General features: G+C 46.3%; 1 protein-coding gene across 5 annotated transcripts in view; it reads right to left on the reverse strand.

Annotated features, from left to right (window-relative positions):
- Nucleotides 1-289: 289 nt before the first annotated feature.
- Nucleotides 290-16,357, reverse strand: part of Slc35e2b (solute carrier family 35 member E2B) — a 29,632-nt gene continuing 13,564 nt past the window's right edge. For 3 of the 5 annotated variants that reach the window (XM_021655637.2, XM_021655639.2, XM_060378908.1), the window contains 5 exons: nt 13,682-13,802; nt 10,721-10,774; nt 10,107-10,179; nt 8,994-9,139; nt 290-5,161 (listed from right to left, as the gene is read on the reverse strand). In XM_021655637.2, coding sequence (XP_021511312.1) covers nt 4,924-5,161; nt 8,994-9,139; nt 10,107-10,179; nt 10,721-10,774; nt 13,682-13,802 — 632 coding nt within the window. In that variant the 3' untranslated portion in view covers nt 290-4,923. Of the gene's footprint in view, nt 5,602-8,993; nt 9,140-10,106; nt 10,180-10,720; nt 10,775-13,681; nt 13,803-16,357 lie in introns of all 5 variants that reach the window. The other 2 variants (XM_060378909.1, XM_021655646.2) reach the window with 2 other exon arrangements.

A 16,357-nucleotide genomic window follows, 5' to 3' on the forward strand; every position in this document is an offset into this window, starting at 1 on the left:
GGAGCAACCTGGAAACAACTCTGACAATTTCAGTAGCATAAGTAAGTTATACAAGCCAAGCAGTGGTGGCACACACTTTTGATAACAGTACTTAGGAGGCAGCGGCAGGCAGATCTGTGTGTTCAAGATCAGCCTGGTCTACAGAATGAGTTCCAGGACAGCCAGGACTACACAGACAAAATCTATCTCAAAAACAAACAAACAGGCATAGGCAGGTGGATCTCTGTGAGTTCAAGGACAGCCAAGGCTACACAAACCCTGTCTCAAAAAACCAAAAGAGAGAGAGACATACACAAAACAGTTACATATATTTATACAAGAACCATTGGCAGCTTGAAGAAAAAGAGGTTTCCACAGGGTTTTTTACACAATACCAATTTATAACAGGAATCATGGAATTATCTAACAGAATTCTCTTCTAGAGGGTGTTAATGCTGAAACAGTGAAATACAAAACATTAGACATTCTATGATGCATTTCAGCTTTCTAGTATTGTCTGTTATAAAGCAAATATGACGTGGCTTTGATGTAGACAACTAATATAGTATCAAGTTTCATTTTATTATTTTTTTAATGTGGGACTTACTACACTAAACTGTTGCCTTTTTCAAAGTACCAATACTGCTTGAACAAATACAGACTCACAATTATCCCCAAATCCAGACATTACAAATGAATTTAATATGCAGTTTGTGTCCCAGAAATGGAAACTAAAATGAAGCAAGCAAGCAAGCAAACAAAAAGAAAACCACCCCACACAAAATTTGCCAATGGGTTTGGTTTAAAAGCAAACTTGGACATGTGAGCAAGGGTCCAACAGCCACCACATTCAGAATCAGAGGCCCCAAAACCAACAGGAAACCATACTTCTCCAGAGACACTGAAGATAAAATCCACTACACTCTGCTTTGTGGTGGGTACTGTTTGTCCACAATCAGTATGTTTCTGTTTTAATTCATGTGGAGAGTAAAGACATTTATAAACTAAGAAAACAGGCTGGGCGGCCATAGCTCAGAGAAAAACAGCAGCCACGAATTCCTGAAGCCCTGAGTTCTATCCCTACCACCACAACGAAACAACCAAGGAAAGAGAACTGAGGGGGTCAGGAGTGGCGATGCAAGCTTGTAATTTCAGGACTAAGAAGGCTGGAGCACAAGGGTCTAGGGGCTCAGGGACTTCAGGGACAGTGTGGGTTACAGAAGGAAACAGCCTCAGGAAGAACTGGCACACTTTCCCATCTGTAGCAACATCTTTGTTTACCCGTTCCCAAGGAAGAAATGGAATGCCTGCAGGTCCTAGAAGACATCGCTCGGATGGATGTGAGAGGTTGTGCTGAACCATCCACCGTACTCACTGAGCAAAGTGACCGTCCAGAGAGCAGGGCCACAAAGCCACGTGTTTATGGTGTTTAAAAGACACAAAGTTCACTTGGCATATTCCCTTGTGCGCTTTATTGTCGTTAATCTTGTTTGATTCATCATTTTAATTTTTCTCAAGATAGAAACACATTTTGGATTGCATAAGAGAATTCTCATTGGGCCCACACCTCTGATTATAGCACTTGAGAGGCAGAGGGAGGTTGATCTCTGGGACTTCAAGGCCAGTCTGGTCTACAGAATGAGTTCCAGGACAGCAAGGGCTACACAGAGAAACCCTGTCTCAAAAAAACAAACAAAAAACAAACAAAAAAAGAAAGAGTACTCTCAACTTCCTAGGCAGCAGACAGATTGTAATGCTTTGTTTGTTTTTTAAAAGATTACTTACACAGCATTCTGCTGGCACACCAGAAGAAGGCACCAGATCTCACTATAGCTGGTTATGAGCCACCAGGTGGTTACTGGGAATTGAACTTAGGACCTACTGGAAGAACAGTGAGTGTTCTTAACCTCTAAGCCATCTCTCCAGCCCATTTGTTTTTAAGACAGGGTTTCTCTGTGTAACAGCCCTGGCTGTCCTGGAACTCACTACATAGACCAGGCTGGCTTTGAACTCGAGATTTGCCTGCATCTGCCTCCTGAGTGTTGGGATTAAATGTGTAAACCACCTCTGCCCAACAAGAGATTATCATGTTGATATTCAAGAAAAACTTTTTTTTTTAAAACATGGTTTCAATAAGTAGCCCAAACTGGCCTTAAAATCACTATTTAGCCTAATGCCTCCAATGTACTAAGATTATAGGTAATTACCACCATGCTCCAATTTAAAAACAAACGAAACGAGCTGGTGAGATGGCTCAGCTGTTAAGAGCACTGGCTGCTCTTCCAAAGGACCCAAATTCAATTCCCAGAACCCACATGGCAGCTTACAGCTGTCTAAAACTCCAGTAGCAGGGGACCCAACACCTTCACACAGACAGACATGCAGGCAAAACACCAATGCATATAAAATATGAATAAATTATTAAAAGCATAAAAAGACTTTTAGTAGTAGAAAATTTGAGGGTTTGACTGTCTCCCCTTCATCCTTCTATCCCACGCGTGCTGCCAGGGATCAGCTCAAGGGTCTCACAATGCATGGCAGTGATGAACCACAAAGGTATACTCCAAACCATCGAAGTCTTAAAATGTATTTATTTTTAAATTGTGTGTGTGTGCGTGCATACATGGGCCCTGTTTGTGTACACCCAGAGGAGCCAGAGGCATCCAAATCTCTAAAGCTGTAGTTACATGCAGCTGTGAGACACCCTACAGGAGTTCTAGGAACTGAACTTGGGTCCTTAGTGAGAGAGCTAGTTCTTAACCACTAAGCCATCTCTAGAGCCCTTAGAAGTATTTTTGAAATTTGATCTTTGTATATCTTTTAGCTTTAGGTATAGTGAATTAGCAGGCAGCTGGCTCAGAAGGTCCATCCAGCGTTGTTTACAACAGCCCAGAGGATGACACGGGCTCAGGAGGAATTATCTCAGACAAGTAACAACACCTGGTCCCAGAAGTTCCACATGTACGTTAGTAACCATCCACGAAGAACACTGTATTCTGTAAAAGTACTAACAAAGTTAATGTAAAAATACTGTGATGGGATGGCCCTAACAAATGGCCAGGCAGGGCCATTCCAGGTCTGTCCTGGAAATGCTGGCGGAAGTAGCTGGGTGTGGCAATGACGCAGAAGGGATGGAAAGCTGGCCAGGATCCTGGTGCTGGCCTGAGTGCAGACTGCACGCCCTTCCCTCCTATGATGAGGGCAAGTCTCAAAAGCAGCTTTACAGCAAGTTGTTTTAAGAAAATCTTTGTTTTCGTTTCTAATCCATAACCTTAGGAAATCAAAATGGGCTGTTGAGGCTGGTGAAGTGGGGAGTTGTGTCATCACAATGGGCCATTTCCTAGTTACACAGGCGATACAGGCAGAAATTCCAAGTAAAAGAAGCCAGGCATCTGAGGCTCTGAGCACACGTAGACAAGTTCTGGGGGAAGGCCAGAGATCTTCCTACAGCACCCAAGCATGCGCTCCTCTGTGTGTGTCAGCAGCTCCACAGCCAGAGTGTGAGTAGACAGGCCTAGTGCACAGACTAATCCAGCAGCCATTATCTCCCTCCACTGGATCTTTATTTTGGGGAGAGCAAAGAGGAAGGAACAAGAAAGCTGGGCAAAGTCAGATACAATGTCTTCATAGTGGGGCGAGCTCACACACACAGTGAGGACGCACCGAGCCTGTGCCCAGCACTCAGCTCATCTTGTTAAAAGGTGGCCTGCAGACTAAAAGGCCTAATTTTGATCCATCATGGCAGATGACTTTTTCAAGTAAATAAAACTTACACAAAATTATTGCTTTTTCACTTCAATCTATCTCTTCAAAGGGCTATTTTTGTATTTCCCAGATAAGAAGAGAACCTGGAAACTAGCAAAGCACCAGGGCACTGAAGAAGTGCAGCGAGTAGAAGTGGGACTTGGGACAGGAAGTGCTGGGGGCTACAGTTCACAGGTCTCAGAGTTTGGGTTAATGGTGAGTCTTAAGGACTGGCTGGCCACAGGTTGCACCCCATACACAACTCACAAAATGATGACTAATGTAGAACCTCAGCATTTCATGCCCAAGGCTCCACTGTCTTCCCTCTGCCTTGAGCTCTGGCACTAGTGACCCTGGTGAGGAGGTACAGGCTCTGGGCACCTGGTGGCTCAGGACATGCCTCATATGATCCCGGGGAAGAGCCAGTTTTGTGTGTAAACTTCGATGCACCTTACCTGCAGGCACCCCAGGACCCTTGGCAGGTGCCTGCTTTGTTAAAAAGCAGTGTCACTTTAACTGCAGCAGAACCTTGTAAGCTCCAGTGCTCTGCCAAACTTCCCGTTCGTCCATCCTGAAGGGAGCCTTCGCAGGGTAGTCGGCCCTGACATTCAGAACAGCTTCACATTTATCATACCCAAGATGGAGAAGAACTCCAGGGCAGCTGTTCAAATCAGACATTTCTCCGACCTTCCCAGAGTGGGGCAACCACCACATGGGCAGCAGAAACGTGGGGCCAGCAGCCCTGGAGCAGGGTAGCCCAGTGCAGCACAGGCCAAGAAGAGGAGACTTTCCCTTCACATAAATCCTGTCCCTCTGTGGCAGGAGACACTGGCCTCTGCTGTCTGTCACTCTGGTTTCTCAGGGGTTTGTAGCTCCATGCTGGAATCACTGGCATCTGGAACTTCTGTTTCAGAGACTGTCAGGACCAGGAGGCTTCCGTGCCTGCCATGGAGGTGGGCATATAAAAGCTGAGGTCTCCTGGACGGCATCAAGCAGAGAGCGACTCACGCTGGTACTGGGGCTGTGCTTGTCTCACAGCGGGTCGTTTGATCCCTCTGTCAGGTGGAGGCCAGTTTTCAATACCCATCTGATGTCCAGCGAGGAGCAAGACTGCTGCCCTGCTCCGTTCGCCTTTCTATCCCAGCATGCAGTGCCAGAGGATAGCCTAGGCTGGGATCCAGGGAACGCAGCCTCAGGAGCTCAGTGGTGCTGCCTAGAGTCCTGGGGAGCCAGCGGCTCTGTGTCATCCTCAGGGCCTCGGCTGGTGGCTGTGACCAGACTCCGCATGGTCTCCTGCTGATACTGCCTGGCCTTGTTGTAGAGGAAGACACCCACTATGACAAGGATGGTGCCAACGGCAGACAGGCTGGTGATCTTGTTGCCGAAAACGATGATGCTGAGCCAGATAGACAAGGCGTGTTTCACAGTGCTGGCGACGCTACGGCAACAGAGCAGAGGGAATGGTCAGGTTCTGGGCTCACACCCAAACAGGGCTGCTGCTGGCAGTGACTGCCAAATGTTACACGATGCACCACTGCTATGTTGTCCAGCCAGGGTCTTGGCCCCAAGTGGGGCATGGATGAGGTGTCCACCACAGAGGGGATGGGAACAATAGGGGGGTTGCTTGCAACTTTGTTCTTTTACTTCTCATGTTTATTTTTTTTTTTTAATGAAAAATCTCAAAATAAGGGTGGAAGAAATGTCTCAGTGGGTAAGAGCAGTGGCTGCTCTTCCAGAGGACCTGATTTTGGTTCCCAGCATCCAGATGGTAGCTCAAAATTGTCTCTAACTCTGGTCCCAGGGAATCCGATGCCCTCTTCCGGCCTCCATGGGCACCAAGCACACACATGATGCACACATATACATGGCAGACGACACCTGTAAAATGGCTGCCTCTTTTAGAACAATAACCAGTTCTTTTAAGTCTCTGCCAGGCCTCCTCCCAGCTTCCAGGCCAGCCCCTTCAAACTTTCCTCCCAATTGCTCCTCCCTCAGTTCCCCAACTGTGAGTTTAAGCCATCCCTTCTCCCAGTTTCCCCAGTCCTACCAGCTCCAAACTGTAACAACTGTTCTGCTCAGCTCAGCTTCCCCTGGCTCATCCGTCTAATGGTATCTTCTCCACCAACTGCCTTCTCTTCTCACTCTGCTAACTGCCCCCTTTCTCAGCCTCAGCTGGCTTTTTTATATCCTCTCCTGTTCCTAGAAATCCAAGAGGCAACCAACACTGAAGGTCATAGGGTCAAGCAGTTCTAACAGCTAAATTCTTAGAGGGCAGGTTGACCAGCAACTGGGGATCCTTCAAAGGGCCAGGCACACAAAATAAATCACACTGCAACACCCATACAAATTAAATAAAGAAACTTAAAAGAGAAAAACTTCAATCAGAAAAGGAAAGAAACACTGTGACATAGCCTCACTACTAGGACTTGATGAATGGCATTTTGTCTTATTTGCTTCAGCTTTTGTTCTTTTTTTCCTCCCTTCCTTCCTTTGGAGCTCAAGCAAAAATCCATTTCTCTAAATAGATGGGGCTTTAAATTAAATACTGTGATTATAAGTGTGCATCTTCACACCCAGTTTGGCCTTAGCTTCTTTGTCTTTTTTTTATTTGATTTTGTTTTGTTTTTCAAGATAGAGTTTCTCTTTGTAGCACTGGTCTCGTTAGACTGTTGCTGAGTAGGGATTTCGAGCTCACTGGAGCAAGTTTGATCTTCATCATCAGGATATCTCCAACGAGCAACAATTCATCCAGCAACCAGCAACAAATAGGAGCAGGGGGCAGAGGTGGCAGCAGGGGGAGCAGCAGCTGCCACAGTCCCTCTCTGGGCTCTAGCATTTATCAAGAGTACCCAGCAGGCAAAACGATGCCCCTGCTGGAGCATGAGGCAAATTATAGTCAGCTGCTGTGGACAATCTGAAGAAGCCCCATATTCTACGTCTGAGATTGAAACAAAAAACATATTTCCAACATAACTGGATTTTTTAAGAAACCAAAATTCTCACTATTATTTCACTGTGTGTGTGTGAGTTTCCCTGCATGTCTGTATGTGTACCACATGCATGCTTGGTATTCACAGAAGTCAGAGGAGGGCATCAGGCATCCTGGGAATGGAGTCATGGATTGTTGTGAATCATCACTTGGGTGCTAGGAATCAGCCCAGGTCGTCTTCAAGAGCAACAAGGGCCCTTCATTTCTAAGTGAGCTCTCCAGTTTCTAGACTTAGTTTTTTGAGACATGGTCTTGCTTTCTACCCTAAGCTGGCCCTGAGTTTGCAGGGGTCCTCTTGCATTAGCCTCCTGAAGGTTGGAATTAAATAAGTGGCTTCAAAGCCAGTCTCATTATTTATTTGAACAAAAAATGTTTATTTGATTCTGTGTGTGTGTGTATGTACCTGACTGTGTGTATATGCATGAGTAAGCAGGGGCCCACATAGGCCAGAAGGGGGTGTTAGATCCCTGGAACTGGAGTTATAGGATTAGTTACCACGCGGGTGCCGAGAATCAAACCTAGGTCCTCTGGAAGAGCAGCTAGTGTTCTTAACCACTAAGTCGTCTCTCTCACCTTCTTTTTGAAAAATCAACAACATTGAAAATGACATTTAAGCTGGGCATGGTGGTGTATACTTTTACTCCCAGCACTTGGGAGGCAGAGGCAGGTGGATCGCTGTGAGTTCGAGGCCAACTTGGTCTACAGAGGGAGTTCCAGGACAGCCAGTTACATAGAGAAATACACACACACTCACACAGACACACACGGAAAAAAGAAAAGGGAGGAAGGAAGGAAGGGAGGGAGGGAGGGAGGGAGGGAGGAAGGAAGGAAAAGAGGACGGTAACACTTCGGAACATCTCAGCCTGGTGGACATGGGAGAAGTTTCCCCCAGCGCCGGTCCTGGTTAGCTTTAACATGATTCAGCGCAGACTCATCTGAAAAACAAGCCTCAGGGGAGGGATCCCCAGATCAGGCCAGTCTGTGGGCATGTCTGTGCGAGATTGTTTTGTGTGTTAACTCATGCAAAAGGACCCGGCCCACTATGGACTATAGCATTACTTCAGCAAGTGGTCCCCAGCTGTGTGAGAAAGCCAGCATGAGGCAGTGAGCAAGCCAGCAGTGTTCCTCCGTGGTTTTTGCTGTACTTCCTGAGTGAGTGCCCTGGTCAGAGGCAATGCTGTGTGAAATAGCAAGTAGTTGTCTTCTGCTTCATGTCCTAACTTCCCTTAATGACTGACCCGTGGCCTGGAAGGGTAAGCCAAACAAACCCTCTGCTCTCCGTGCTACTCTTAGTCATAGGGTTTTATCACTGCAACAAAAAGGAAACTAAAAGAGCACTCCCTCAGCTTTGCACCACAGAGCACTCCCTCAGCTTTGCAGCACGCAACAACAGATCTAAGTGGGCGTGTGAGAATTCCCTGCGCCAACCTGGACTCAGTGGCAGCACACCAGGGTATGCACTCATCTGTCTTCCAGCTGCGCACAGACCTGCGTCCCCAGTGCAGACCCGAGTTAGAGGGAAAGTTCTGCTGGCCTTTCAACGGTACAGTACGGTCAGAGCTACCTGCAGCCGTGCTAGGGACAACAACAGTGGACCCCTTTTGGTTTGCTGCTAAAGTGTGCCCACCTCTAAGTTGCCCATTTGTCAAATCTGTCCAGGCATGAACTTAAAAAAAAAGTGGACAGTTTCTTTAGTTCCCCAAGTTTCCAGCAATGGAAACTGGCCACATATGTCTATCAAAAATGATAGCCAGAAGCCAAGTTTGGTGGCGTATGCCTGTAATCCCAGCACATAGGGAGGCAGAGGCTGGTGGATCTCTGTGAGTTCGAAGGCAGCCTGGTCTACAAAGTGAGTCCAGGACAGCCAAAGCTATACAAAGAAACCCTGTCTCAAAACACAAATAAACATGTATATATGTGTACATATTTAAACAATATAAGCATATACTGATTAAAATCAAATAAGGAAATAACTCTCTGGTCACTGTACATCCACATGAAGTACTCAGGAGCAACACGTGGCCACCAGCTCCTGTCTGGGACAATACAAACAGAACATCCCATTATCCTGACAACTCTGCCAGCTCTGTTCTAGACAGAAAAGTACCCAGAGGCTCAGAAAAATTCCTGCAACCTGGATGCCTAGAAAGAAGTTCCCTGCAAATCTATTTCATGCAGTGATGGCACAAAATATCCAATGAATCACATTGGCCACCAGTCATCACTGTGGAGGAGACCTGCAACTATCTTCCATGGCTCCTGGAAAATGGGTTCTACTCACCTGAAAGTCACAGGGGAGATCTTTCCCATGAGGGCATATGCAGTGACACTCTGAAGGTGAAACAAGGCTCCGTCCGTCAACAGCAGCAGCACAATGTCCTGGCTGTAGCTGAAGCTCTTCCCGCTCCTACCGATCACAGGGACATCCTATGGCCAAAACAAAAGGACACTGTTCTGGCCTGAGTCTCCCTGTCACCACCACTGCTGAGAAGACATGATCTCACTGGTGCCCAGAGCTGGAAAGCACTAACACGGAGCACTCTGAATGTCCTCTCAAGCAATTTGTCAAGACCGTCAGAACAAGGGCCACAACATAAAATGTTTCAACCAGCCATTCCAGTTCCAATACTATATTCCAAAGACACACTATTTGAATAGGATGTAGATGTGAGGAGTTCCTTTACCATCTGTGGAACTGCGGAGGCAAAATAAAGCTCTGTTCCACAGCAGGATCACTATAGAGTTCTCAGTACAACATTTTAAGGAAAAAGGTTTACACAGGCACACATTTCCACAAACTGACAGATGCCAGGAAATATGAGTATATTTGTACCCACAAGCTCACTAGATGAAAATTTAGGGAAGGGGTTAAGGGTGGGGTATTCCTCCCAGTTTGGTTGACTTAGGTAGATTCAGGGACACATTCGTTTAACACTAGCACTCAAGATGCTGAGGCATCTGTAAGTTTGAGGCCAACCTGGCCTACACAGCAAGTTTCAGGCCACCCAGAACTACATAATGAGGCCCTGTCCTGTCTCAAAACAACAAAAGCCTCTATTGACTATTTTTTCTTAATTTTTTGGTTTTTCGAGGCAGGGTTTTCCTGTGTCACCTTGGTGGCCAACGAACTCACTCTGTAGTCCCTGCTGGCCTCAGACTCACAGAGATCCACCTGCCTTTGCCTCCCAAGTGCTGGGATTACAGGTGTGCACCAGCACTGCCCAGCTCTATTGACTACTCAACAGTGGGTAAATACCATTTCCATAACAGAAGATAAATTAAGCAAGCCTACAAACCCTAACAAAACTGAATATTAGCCACCCAGTCTTCTTCTCCTGAACTGTCAGAAGGAAGCAGCGGCCCCAGGGTGGTAGGTGCCAGGCTGGAAACCCACCATGAAGAAGGTCCATGCTGGAATCAGCAAGGCCACAGCAGCAGCACTGGTGTAGAACTGCAGCTCCGGGGCCCTGAAGCGATAGAAGACAATTGGTCTTTCCCATGCTTGGGTCGAGGCTCCTACTATTTTCAGCAAAGACAACTCTAAAGAACGAACAATCTAGAAATGCATCCCACGTTGACAAGGACGACCTTGGCTCTCTGGAAAGAGGAAAGGGTCACCATAAGCTGAACTAGCTGCTTGGTGGTCTGAGAAGGGCGCTGAGAAACAGGTGGCTTTCTTTCAGTTTTTCACAGGGAACTGTCAAAGCTACGCAAACCAGGTGAGTCCAGGCTCCTGGGGCCGTCATTCAGAGCTGTGCAAAGATCGAAGTCCTATTGGGCCTTATGAAGCTAGAGCCAATGCTGCCATAGTAGTGCATGGCTTTGATCCCAGCATTTGGGAGGCAGAGGTGGGAGGACCTTTGAGAATTAAAGGCCAACCTAGTGAGTTCTAGGACAGCCAGGGAGGGCTACACAGAGGCATTGTCTCCCCCTCCACACCCCAACACTACTGCTACCACCTCTGCCTCCAAAAATAAAACGAGAAGCCCTCTTCCTGGAAATACTTACGAGAACCTGTATTTGTCCCCACTGAGAAGCTTTTTTGAAAAAACATTCTGCAAACTAGAACAGAGAAAGGATGTTAAACACTTAAGTCAGTCAGTGAATAAGGAGATGATGACAACAACTGCAAAGCTGAACAGCCACTGGCGCTTACTTGCCTGAGGCCAGTCCAGTACCAGGCGTCCAGGCATCCTCTCACTGGGAAGCACAACTGTGCCTACTGTCCCTACAGACAGGTGAGCAGAACATGCAAGCCTGAGTGACCTGCCATCTCAGACATCACAGGACCACATGGGCTTGCTCTGTACACTTTGAAAAACCCAACAAGGGAAGTAGAGGCAAAAGGATTAGGAGGTCAAGGTCATCTTCAGATTCATAATGAGTTCAAAGCCAGCCTAGGCTACACAGGACCCTGTCACAAAAGCCCAAAAGAAGGGCTGGAGAGAAGGTGCAGTGATGAAGAGCACTTGTTGCTCTTACGAAAGGCCACAGGCTTGGTTCCTAGAACTGACCTGGTGGCTCACAACCTCCTACAGCTCAAGCTCCAGAGGATCCAGCATCCTCTTCTGGCCTCCACGGACCTCTGAGGGCGTCAGGTATACATGCAATACACACATACGCATGCAGGCAAAACACTCATACATACACAATAAAAATAAATCTAAGCCAGAAATGGTGGCACACTGGAACACAGCCTTGATCCCAGCACTCGGGAAGCGGAGGGTTCAAAGACAGGTCTAGTGAGTTTCAGCCAGCCAGGGCTAAGTAGACAGACCCTGTCTCCAACAAATGAACAAACAAACAAACTGAAACCAACCATGATAAGCAAAGTAAGCATGCAAACAAACAAAACCAAAATAACTCACTTGGAATGATGTTCCCATAAATCAGTAACTTTAGAGCCCAGGCAAACAAGGACCCTAATTGAATAAAACTATTCATGCATACAAAACTCCAGTGGAAAAAATCACAGATTTTTAAGCCAGAACAGACACATCACAGGGAAAACTCGCAAATAGCCAATTGGAACATAAAACAATTCTGGCTTCAAAGATGACCCTGTCAGAGTCATGAGATGGGGCACGGCTTCAATCCCAGCCCTCAGGAGGCAGAGGCAGGAAGATCTCTGAGTTCTAAGCCAGCCTGGTCTACAGAGTGAGTCCAGGACAGACAGGGCTACACAGAGAAACCCTGTCTCAAAAAAAAATCAACAACAACAAAAATGACCTCAGAGACCAAAACTTGACACAGTGGGACACTGCTGTCTAGCTTCTCACTAGAGAGGGGTCTCAGTGTAGGAAACGGTGACACCAATCCTCATGGACAGAATAGTGACCAAGGAGGTTGCCTCAAACAACAGAACAGCACAGATCAAGAGCATCTGCAGATGTTTAGGACTCGTCTGCTAATTTTGCCTTTTAGAAGCTTGAGTAAGCTTAAGTAAGAAAATAGGCAAAGATTCATGTTCCCTGCAGATTGGCTACTGAATAGAATGTTTTGTATGTGTGTTCGATCGAGAGGAAATCACAAATACCAGGCTGCGGAAAATGTCTAATGATGAACCCCTTCTCAACAAGGGTTTCTGTGTGGTGTAACTCTATAGGTACCTAACAACCACAAACATGGCGCAGGACAGCCTGGAGGAAATGCCTCACTGAGTAAAGGACCGGTTAAGAATGGTTTTATTTTTATTCACATGCATAATTGCAAGGTCAGCTGTTTTCTTCAGCAGTATCGCTAATAACAAACTTGTATATACTTATAGTAGCTGTTTTCTTTCTCTCAAAAATAGAAAAGTTAGACATGCCTTTAATTCCAGCACCCAGGAGACAGAAGCAGGTGGAGTGAGTTCAAGCCCAGCCTGGTCTACATCATGAGTTTCAGGACAGTCAGAGCTAAAGAGAGAAACCCTCTTTCAAAAACAAAAATGGGGGACATGTTAAACCGATTAGTGGTTTTGAAAGAACAGTTTTGGGGTGAACTTCAGTGATAGCATGGAGGAAAGGACATGTCAGATACACTGTATGTACCTAATAGCTGTCATCTCAACACTCAAGAGGTTGAGGCAGGAGGACTGCAAGTCCAAAGTCAGCCTGGAAAGCCAGCGAGAGAAAGGAATCAAAGAGAGAAAAGAAACAGGACTAGAATATGACATCTGTCCTCAGCTGACTGTGTGCCCAGAACACTAACACCAACCCAACATTTTGCCTCAGGGCCTTTCTACATGGCTGGCATCTGCCTGAGAGTTAACTTTTTATCCTTAGCTTTGCAGCCCCAACTCCAAGATGCAAATAGTCTCCTGACCAGGAAGAGACAGAATGATCCAGTTGCCTGGCTTTACAGCCTTCAGTCGGTCTCTGGCTTCTTCCTTGGTCTTATTTAGCTTGCTATGTGACATACAGGGGTAAGCTTATATTTTTCATCAGCCAATGATATGCTTCTTAGAATTATCGTATTAATTACAAGGGTTAGCCTACAGTGTAACACACAGAGGATGTGTGGCTAGAGGTGTAGGTGTGTGCATGAGTGCCATGATACACGTGACGCTCAGAAGACAACCTCACTGTGGGTTTTTTGTTTTGTTTTGTTTTGTTTTGCTGTTATTTAGAGTAGTATCTCACTGTATTTCCCTGGGCAGCCTGGAGCTCACAGCAATTCTACTTCTGCTGAGATTACAGGCATCTGTGCCATACCAGCCTAACTAACCTGATTATCACAATTACCCTGACTGTGTAGCCACATCCCTCTAGTTAGCATGTAAGAATCAGGACTACATATCACCAAATTCCAGCTGGGTTTGGGGAAAATGCGCCTGATCTGGAGCTTACTGTTGTTCTTCCTGAGAAATCACAGGACAGCAGAGCTGGCTGTCACAGGGTGGGACTCAGCTAGCTTGGATGTGAACATCTGTGGACACACTGCACACAAGCCCTCCTCCATCGCTTCCTCTTGTGCTTCGTGACTCACCAATCCATAATGTTGGTGGACAGTGCGGCTGAGAACCCCAGGATGTTGAAGCTTCTCTCCGTGGCGGTGCACAGGGCTAGCCCTGCCATGACTGGGATGAGGGACAGGTTGACCAGCAGCCCTGACAAGAACAAAACAGGAGTATGCTTAAGTATGGGTGCACGCAAATCACAGCACATATGTATAGGAGGAGGCCCTGTGGGAGACACTTTTCTCCTTCCACCATCAGGCTGTCACATTGGCAGCACAGCTAATCCTCCAGTTTAATTTTTTGGGGGAAGAAAAAACAAAACAAAGGAAAAAAACCAAAACAAGGCAGGTCTGATGGTGCACACGTTTAATTCTAGCATTGGGAGGCAGAAGCAGATGGATCTCTGAGTTGAGGCAAACCTGGTGTCCAGAGCTAGTTACAGGGTAGGCAGGGCTACACAGAGAAACCCTGTCTTCAAAACAACAACAGCCACAAAAAGCTCACTATACAAGAGATTAAAATGCTCATTCAGGGACTGGAAGGATGGCTCAGCAACCGAGAGCATTTGCTGCTCCTCCAGAGGACTCCAGTGCGGTTCTCAGCACTTACTTGGGGCTTATCACTCCTGTGACTCAGTAACCAGGCATCTGACACTTTCTTTTTCTTTTTTTTGGGGGGGGGGTAGAAACAGGGTTTCTCTGTGTATCCTTGGCTGTTGTGGACTTGCTCTGTAGACCAGGCTGGCCTTGAACTCACATTGATCCACCTGCCTCTGCCTCCCCACCCCCCACCCCAGCCACCGAGGTCTGGGGTTATAGGGGTGTGCCACCGTGCTGGGCTTGATCTGGCACTTTCTTCAGGCCTCTGCAGGCACACATATACACACACAAACACACACGCATGCACAGCATGCGCATACACATAAATAAATGTCTTATTTAAAAATCCATTCAGTGCAAATGCAAATCTCCTTTCCTACCTACATTAACTTGGGAAATGACATCAGGTACTACTCAGCACCTTTCAACCTTGCATACTGGACTTATTTTAATAGCCAAAAAAACAAGGACATGTGCCTGTTCTGGTTATCAAAAGTAACCATCTCAGTTCTCAGTTCAGCCCAGTCTAACCTCAGAAGAAATGGTTCCTGTCCCGTGACAGGCTGGTGATGCCTAGTACAGAGACTTGAACTTTCCAGGGACCTCCCTGGGAAGTAATAAGAAACCAACAGATCCTTGAGCCTAGGAAAGGACACGAAGACCTGTTTTGACAAAAGATTACCAAACAAGCGCCTCCTGGTTTTCTATGATTGATCTTATCTTCTGTCTCCTTGGTAGTTTTCATTAAATGGTGTGTATAAATATGTATAAATTTCCAGAGAGACAATATGTATAAAATTCCAGAGAGACCTACACATATGTTACCTTACCTGACTTTGCTTCTGGCCAACTGTGGCATAGACAACACCTCTGTCCAACTTGGGTTTCACAAGGGTCAGAATTCCAGGTCTAAGCCTGGTATTTTCCAGTCTGTCCTCTGGGTCCAACTTCCATCCCAGGCCAAGGAGCTTCTCAGCTACCACAATGATCACTGAGGCCAAGGAGCTTCTCAGCTACCACACAGTGATCAAATACCTCTTGGGGAGATGGTAACACACTACCAGGCTACTTCTCTCAGTAAACCTAGAGTCCCTTGAAAACCTAGCACCTCGCTGGGCTGTGATGACACGCACCTTTAATCTCAGCAAGGGAGGCAGAAGCTGAGTTTGAGACCAGCCTGGTCTACAGAGTGAGTTCCAGGATAGCCAGGGCTACACAGAGAAACCCTGTCTCAACACAAACAACGACAACAAAACCCAGCAAAACAAAAGAAAAGACTAGTACCTCAGCCATTCTCCAATGCCTCCCTAACAGACTCCTTTTTTATAAATTCCACCAACTTTTATTTGTGTTTTTTTTTATTTATTTATTTGTTTATTTGTTTTTTGAGGCAGGGTTTCTCTGTGTAGTTTTGGCTATCCTGGACTTGTTTTATAGACCAGGATGGCCTTGAACTCAGAGATCCACCTGCCTCTGTCTTCCCTGAGTGCTGAGATTAAAGGCGTGCACTGCTGTAGCTGGCTTTAAATAATACTTTTGTATGGGTAACTTGATATGGTTCATTTGTCTCATATTGCTTGTGGTTTTTAGGAATTGTTCTTTACCATTTGATTCTAGTTGATTGATTCTGAGCCCTGATTCTGGTTTATAATATTTTTAAAAAAATTGTGCAGTTCCAAAAGCACACAGGAGAACAATCTTGCAGGAGGTCTGGCTCTTCTCCCTCCTGCCACTGTAGGCGGCCACTTGCCTTCATTTCAAGGTACTGTCTTCGTGTGCACATGTGGTGCTGGAGCCCCTGATGGAAGCCAGGACCTCAGCACACTAGGGAAGAGCTCTGCCACTGATACATGCCCCACCTCTGACCTCTTCTCCTAGTTAACATAAGCAAATACAAACAGAAATCAATACCTTTCTTACTTATAAAACATTTCTTTTTTGATGTACTATTATGTACATTTTATTTCAGTTTTTCATTTTATTGTTAGTTTGTGTGTTCTACATGCATGTTATGCCTGTGTAGCACCTGCCTGCAGTGCCCCTGGAGGCCAGAAGAGGGCATCACACACAGGCTCCCCAGGAACTGGAGTTACAGACATCTGTGGC

The sequence above is a fragment of the Meriones unguiculatus genome, chromosome 3, assembly GCF_030254825.1.
Source record: "Meriones unguiculatus strain TT.TT164.6M chromosome 3, Bangor_MerUng_6.1, whole genome shotgun sequence".
NCBI classification, from domain to species: Eukaryota; Metazoa; Chordata; class Mammalia; order Rodentia; family Muridae; genus Meriones; species Meriones unguiculatus.